This window comes from Gigantopelta aegis, unplaced genomic scaffold (genome assembly GCF_016097555.1).
Source record: "Gigantopelta aegis isolate Gae_Host unplaced genomic scaffold, Gae_host_genome ctg4418_pilon_pilon, whole genome shotgun sequence".
Lineage (NCBI taxonomy): Eukaryota > Metazoa > Mollusca > Gastropoda > Neomphalida > Peltospiridae > Gigantopelta > Gigantopelta aegis.
This window is the reverse complement of record NW_024533853.1, coordinates 20,381-28,143: the sequence shown is the minus strand read 5'-3', so window position 1 is coordinate 28,143 and position 7,763 is coordinate 20,381. Positions and strand designations below refer to the sequence as shown.

At 39.3% G+C, this 7,763-nt stretch overlaps 1 protein-coding gene across 1 annotated transcript; it reads left to right on the top strand.

Annotated features, from left to right (window-relative positions):
- Positions 1-767: 767 nt before the first annotated feature.
- On the top strand, positions 768-5,849 carry LOC121392750 (collagen alpha-1(I) chain-like; the record flags this gene model as incomplete). Its single annotated transcript, XM_041523842.1, is given in 22 exon segments — positions 768-845; positions 986-1,123; positions 1,524-1,586; positions 1,667-1,732; positions 1,734-1,803; positions 1,872-2,170; positions 2,221-2,327; positions 2,382-2,472; positions 2,544-2,571; positions 2,873-2,916; positions 2,965-3,064; positions 3,122-3,228; positions 3,291-3,344; positions 3,678-3,731; positions 3,876-3,979; positions 4,053-4,200; positions 4,249-4,467; positions 4,717-4,824; positions 4,880-5,041; positions 5,094-5,198; positions 5,358-5,467; positions 5,717-5,849. Coding segments are annotated over 22 exon segments (2,388 nt in total), but the record flags the coding sequence as incomplete, so codon positions are not given.
- Between the last annotated feature and the right edge of the window lie 1,914 nt (positions 5,850-7,763).

The following is a 7,763-nucleotide window of genomic DNA, read 5'->3' as shown; positions in this document are numbered from 1 at the left end:
CTTAGAATGTATAACACAATATAATATACTGTATAGTTTGTATACACAACCTATGTACTATTGTATTAGTATACTTTTGTAAACCTATCTAGGAATGTGGTGGCAAAGATGCCTATATTACTAATATAATACTAAGTTATAATATATGATTTTCATTTAACTTTTATATCAAGTAAATCGTTACTATGAAGTGTTTGCTTCATGTGATTGATTGTATTAGTGTTGCTTACACAGATGGATTGAGTTTGCTATTTTAATCTGTGTATCTTCAGGCATACAGTTACTTTTATATCTGATAAATTGATTGGAGTCTATATAATATTTCTCTAGATGGTGCAAACATAGTAAAAAGACAAAACGAAGTATTTGATACAGACCCATTCGGAGTGAGTTATTAATTAGTTACTTAACTAGTATTAAACTAATTACTTAATAACTAGTGCAGTATGGGAGGGATTGACTTTGTTTATCTGTTATTGTAGGACCCTGGACCTCCAGGCCCTCCTGACCAAACTTGCCTTCAACTCAAGTAAGGGAATAAATAACTCGTTGTGAAATTTACATATTGTGATACTCTTAGGGACCTCCTGGACCACTGGACCTCCTGGGCCTCCTGTAAGTGACCTCTTGTTTTATTTATCAAATATTATTATATAATTTTTATAGCTTTTGATGGTAGTGATGGTTCTCCAGGATTTGATGGAGCTCCTGGACCAAGGTATGTATTTTTATCCACTTGTGTTACACAATCAATTCTATGATTATAGGGTGAACAAGGAGTACCAGGACCTGTAGGACCTCCTGGAGATCCTGGACCACCTGCTGTTCTTGGCTTACCTGGTAATGTAAGTATCTCTCCGGTTTGTTATCACTGTATGTGTGTCTGTCTGTCTGTCTCTTTGTCGTAATAATTGTTTCCACTAGTTTTTATTTTGTATACTTTTGTTGTCCATTCTATATTTTTTCTTTACCATTTTTCTTTCAGGGTCAAGGCAGCAAAGGTCCTATAATTATACCTATTGTCGGAGATCGTGGAGATAGAGGTAGCCAAGGACAACCAGGAAGCAAAGGACCTGTTGGACTACCAGGACACACCGGAGCTAAGGGAAAGAGAGGACATCGAGTGAGTCTTCAAAGATGATGATATTTGACAATTTATATCCTTTAAATTAGTCACTGTTGTCATAGTTTATTATTCTTTATTATAGGGTATGGAAGGAGATAGAGGTAAATCTGGAGATCCAGGACCTCCTGGAAAGAGGTGTGTCATACTGTGTAGTTAAGGAATTAACTGAAATTCTTTCTTTGTAGGGTAATATTGGTCCTAGTGGACCCAATGGTTTCACTGGTGATCCTGGTATCCCCGTGAGTAACACATACTCTCTGTAAACTAACTGATGACTTTTTGTTTTCTCCAGGGTTTACCTGGATTGCCTGTATATTGTTGGACTTCCAGGATTGCAAGGACCTCAGGTACAATTTGTTGTCACTCTATTTTGTTATTCTATTGACTCCATTTTTAGGGTGATCCTGGACCTAGTGGTCGTCCTGGCGAGATGGAGAACAAGGCTCACCTGGAGCTCCTGGTGAAGTAGGAAACATTGGACCTCAAGGACCACGTGTATGTACTTATAATTATATGATAGTACATTATTGAAATGAACAGGGACCTGATGGGGATCAAGGAATAAAAGGGGAAGATGGAGATACAGGACCTCCTGGACCTCCTGGACCTTCATGGACCAAATGGTTTTCCTGGACCTCAAGGAGACCCTGGAGCATCTGGTGGACAAGGACCTCCTGGTCCATCTGGACCACCTGTATGATAGCTATTAATTTTAGAATTCTTTGAATAAATCTTGTCTATTTAGGGCCCTCCTGGTCCCTCCTGGAAACCGAGGACCAGCTGTGTGATCAAGGACCTCCTGGATCTGATGGTTTCAATGGACCTCCTGGACCTCCAGGTCAAGATGGGTTGAATGGAAACTCTGGACCTGTAGGAGCTGGTGGATCTAAAGGTGCTATGGGATCACCTGGACGACCTGGATTGCCTGGAATTCGTGGACAGACAGGAGAACCTGGAGATCCTGGACCCATTGGTCAACCAGGAAGTAAAGGAGGAAATGGACTTGATGGAGATAAAGGTGATGTAGGATCTCGTGGAAAACCTGTGAGTACATAAAAATTTATTGTAGACTGGAATTGACTCTCTATTTTTAGGGAATTAAAGGAATGACAGGCAGTAAAGGTGCTATTGGATCACCTGGAGATCAAGGTGATGATGGCAAAGATGGTCCAGCTGGAGTACCAGTCCCAAAGGACCAAAAGTTAGATATTTTATTTTTGTGTTTGCCTTTATTATCTGATTTGGTTATTTATAGGGACCACCTGGACATTCAGGTGTCCCTGGAGATGACGGTAAAGATGGCGACAAAGGCTTACCTGGACATAAAGGAGAGAAAGGACCAACTGGTATCCCTGGAGTGCCTGTAAGAGATAACAATATGTCCGATCTTGTGGGCCAATTCTTTCTCTATTTTTAGGGATATGATGGAAATCCAGGAGGTCCTGGTGCTCCTGGTAGACCTGTGAGTAATTTCTTTTGTATGGTGTATTGTTATTTATGTTTTTATCTCTCAATAATTGTTTTTATAATTTACATCATTTATGAGTATGTGTTAATCAGGTTGTAATTAATTAGGTTATTATTAATTAATAATTAGGTTATAATAGGCAAATCTACTTCACCCCATAGCTAGAAATTTACCATTACATCATATACACAGCTATTTTTAACCCCTTGTAATATAGAGACTTGAGTTATACACCATTTCATAAGTCATGATTTAACTGTTATTATAGGGTGCAAGAGGTCCCAAAGGACAACAAGGTGATCGTGGTGCCCCCGGCTCAGATGTATGTCTCTTCTTTTGCTAATATATAATGATTACTGTCTTTGTTTAGGGACCTGATGGAATTTCTGGTGTTCAAGGACCACCTGGACCCAAGAGGCATTTCTGGACCACCTGGACCTACTGGACCTATTGGTGCTTCTGGAGAAACTGTAAGAAATATAGAAAAAAAAGCTAAACTTATTTAAATGTTTTACTCTGCTTTTCAGGGTCAGAAGGATCTCAAGGTGCTGATGGTAAACCTGGTAATGCTGGTCCTCCTGGACAGCCTGGTGAACCTGGAGAACCTGGTGTCCCAGGAGAGAAAGGAGACAAGGTAAGTAGTACATAAGTTATTAAGATATATTAATAGTGAGTCTATCTTGTACTCCTTATTAGGGCATCCCTGGAAACTTTGGTAAACCAGGACATCCTGGAATAAGTGGAGCACCTGTAAGTTTTGTCAGTACTAAGTTCTCTATAGTGATTTTTTGTTCTTGTTAGGGTTCTGTTGGACCAGCTGGTGATCAAGGAGCCAAGGGTGGGCAAGGATTACCTGTAAGAACTACTACTTAAGTCAATTCAGGTTGTTAGTGTTTGCCACTTCTTAAACAGGGATCAGCTGGACCCAAGGGATCCCGTGGAGCCAAGGGACAGCTGGGAGACTGGTGCTATTGGACCTGCTGGAGAACCTGGAGCATCAGTAAGTGGAAATCTCTTTGACTTCTGACGTTTTAAAAAAATCAAGTTATGTCTTTTTATTAATTGTTTTTTTAATTGCTTTAGGGACGAGAAGGAGCTAGTGGAGTGCCTGGAGTACCAGGACCATCTGGAGCACCTGTAAGTGAATTTCCTTTCTCTCTATAATATTTATGGTCTACTTAGGGAGAACCTGGTGCTCGTGGAAATGCTGGCAAACAAGGACCATCTGGAGCTAGAGTAAATAATAACATTATTAAGGTAATAATTATTTAGATTCTATAGGAGCACCTGGAGACGTGGAAAAAAGGTCCTCTCGGATCACCAGGACAACAAGGATTACCGGAGATATTGGCCAACCTGGACCTGATGGACAGCCTGGAAGAGCTGTGAGTGCATATATTTGTATTACTTATGTGTTATGACATTATAATATTTTTATTTGATTATAGGGACCTTTAGGACCACCTGGACAAGCTGGACCACCTGGTTTCCAAGTGCCCCTGGTCAGCCTGGACCTGAGGGACCTCCTGGCCCAGCTGGAGCTACTGGAGATAGGATCAACTGGACCTCAGGAGTAACTGGTGGTCCTGGAGCAGCTGGACGACCTGTATGTCTGTGGTTGTAATGAATATTGAGTAAAGTTGAATATTGTTAGGGAAATACTGGATCTGCTGGAGATAGAGGAAAACAAGGACCTGAAGGACCCAAAGGACCTCGAGTGCTCCAGGAAAAGCTGGAAAGCCTGGTCTACCCAGCTCTCAGTCATCTAAAGGACCTGCTGGACCACCTGGACCAGGAGGTGTTCCTGGAGGTCCAGGAGCTGATGGTGCAACAGGACCTAAAGGACCTCAAGGACGTCCTGGGGATGCTGTTAGTATTGTATTGGCCAAATGATCAGTTATTACAATATTTTAGGGATCTAAAGGAGCACGCGGTGTTCCTGGACAAGAAGACCTAAAGGACCCAGTGGACCTGCCGGAGCACGTGGTGCTCAAGGAAAACAAGGACCTCCTGGATCTAGTGTAAGTAACAGCATTGATGATTTGTTACAGTATTGTTTGGTATATGTTTGCTGTTTAAGCCTAACATTAAGTAGTAAGAGTCTTAAATATCTCTCATTTAGGGTAAACCTGGAGCTGATGGTCAAAAAGGACGTCAAGGATCTCTAGGAGAACCAGGACAAATAGGCGTACCTGGACCACAGGGAGCTAAAGGATCTCAAGGAAAATCTGTATGTTAATTTTTTAATTTTAGTACTTAGCAAACATCATATTTTATCTATACAGGGTCGGCCAGGAAAAGCTGGAGCTAAAGGAGAAATTGGACTGCCTGGTCTGCCTGGACCAAAAGGAGATATGGGTGCCAATGGTAACAAAGGACCCAAGGGAGTTAAAGGAGCAGAGGGACAAGATGGACCACTAGGCCCTAAAGGAGTCAGTGGAAACAGAGTAAGTTTAAAACAAAATGTCAGCTGCAGTTGATTAGTTATCTTGACAACAGGGAGATCAAGGTGTGACTGACCTGTTGGTGACCTGTAACCCTGGAGAGAAAGGACAACCTGGACCCCCAGGATACAATGGTTTGCCTGGAGAAGATGGAAAGACGGTGAGTGTCTTTTGATTATCAGACTAAGTGAGATAGTATTAAGTATTAAAGAGTCAGCATATAATATGAGAATTATGAAAGATGATGAATATATTTAACTAATGAATGTAATTAACATTTTATTGTTTGTAGTCATGACAAACAAATTTTTCTTACTAGGGAGAACCTGGTACTGATGGTACACCTGGAGAGCCTGGTAAAGATGGACCAATTGTGAGTCATATCACAATCATATCTAACATCTCGTCACTGTTATATAGGAGCTCAAGGTGACCCTGGACCTTCTGGTGCTCCTGGTGCACCTGGCAATTCTGTAAGGATATTATAAATGTCAGTGTGTTTACTGTAAAATGAATGACTTTTTAGGGTGAGCCTGGACCTCAAGGACCCACCAGGAGACAAAGGAGACCAAGGAAAGAAGGTATCACATACCATACCAAACAACCCTTTCCATAATTTTTACTTATATTCCCATCCATTCATTTACCCCCATACTTATTTACTGTTTTATTTAACAGGGTAAAAGTGGTCAAAAAGGAGATCCAGGTCCTACAAGGACCTATTGGATTACCTGGAGATGTTGGACCTAAAGGAAATCAAGGACCTCAAGGACTTCAAGGTGTTGAGGGACCAAAGGGAGAAACTGGGTGAACGAGGAGAGAGAGGAAAGACCGGGTCCCTGAGGGAGAGAAAGGGTCTCCTGTAAGCACTCGAACATGTCGCATGACTTCATTAATCATGCAATCGGATTTATCTAGGACCTCAAGAGGACCATGGATCCATTTGACCACTTGGACCACCCGGACCTCCTGGACCAATTGGACCTCCAGTACATTATATCATTATAAATTATTACTTGTCATTACATTGTATAATAATAGGGTGAAAATTTCAAGGGACCTATTTTTCTATCGAAGCAGGTCTGAAGATCCTATTGATGTCAGCAAAACTACAGAAGGTATATAGCATTATCATTTTAGATTTTTTTACCATATTTTTTGTTATATTATTTTACATATTTTTTGTTATATTATTTTTGTTATATTTCTATAGCAATTTATGTATGTAGAATTAAAGTCTATTGAGGAAGAAATGAACAAAATGGACTATAAAGAGAAATTACCTCGTACTTGTGAAGACTTAAGAGTAAATATTGACTTGATTTATTCCATTGTTTTCATGCATCTATTTCATTTGATTGTTCTGGTGTCCATTTATTTGTTCATGTGTCCATTTGTTTATGCATCCATTTGTTTATCCATACATCTATTATCATTTACTGTCCATCCATTTGTCTACTCATCTGTCCATCTACACACCCACCTAACCACCCAATAATAACTATAATAATTCATTTAATTGCTTTATTAGATGGACCATCCAACTATATGAGTGGCCAGTACACTATTGATCCTAACATGGGTTCTGCTAAAGATTCATTGAAATGTTACTGTGAATTCGATTCTCCAATAGCCAAGACTTGTGTTAAGGTAGTACATCATTTTGTTACAATAACTAATATGACTGGTATTTTAGAACACTACATCAACATCTCAACTGGGATATCTTCATCTACTACATACCAAAGTGTCACAGACTATTCAAGTACCTTGTGGAGTCAAGGGACCGTTCCAGTATGGATAGATGGATGGATAGATGGATGGGTAGATAGATGGATGGGTAATAGATGGATAGATGATAAATAAAGGGATGAATGTACAACATAAGGATAGACAATAGAATTAAATAAAGAATGATTGATAGAAGAGCATAAGATTATTTTTCTGTTTTATTCATATAGTCTACATCCATATGACAGTGATTATTCTGTAAATGTTCCACTCAAGACAACTGATGATTTGAAAGTCACACAATCAGGATGTAGTCCAGTAAGTCTATTTCACATCCTTTTTTCAACCTCTCTCTCTCTCTCTCTCTCTCTCTCTCTCTCTCTCTCTCTCTCTCTCTCTCTCTCTCTCTCTCTCTCTCTCTCTCTCTCTCTCTCTTTCTCTTTCTCTTTTTTCTCTCTCTCTTTAGTTTTCTATGTTGCGTGAGATCAAGTTCTCAGGTGAAAACAGTAAACATCAAATCCTTCCTTTCACTGAACCTATTCAAATGAACTATCGAGAGTACTATTTCAATGATGTTTGTTTCTATTAATCAAAAGAACTGAAGGAAAAACATGTCCTCTTATTACAATATGTATCTTAAAATTTTTGTACATCATCAGGTTGATTTTTTTCTAATAGCTCAATAATTTATATAGTTATTTTTGAGTCATCATTGAGTCATGTTGTGTAATGTATTACTTGAAACTATTTATATCAACAACAGTAATTACAGTGCTTCACTTCACAACAATGGCACTATTTAAAGTAATTATAGGACTATTAAAATACAGTGATAGCAGTTACAGTTTATAACTTGGCAGTACATACAAGTAGATCTTTATGTTATAAGATATGTTTTCTATACAAATAGATCAATAGATAGGCAGTGGCACTATTATAATCCAAGGTTATCATAAAGAGTATTTTTCTCCATTGTTCTTGCATAGTTTCCTTG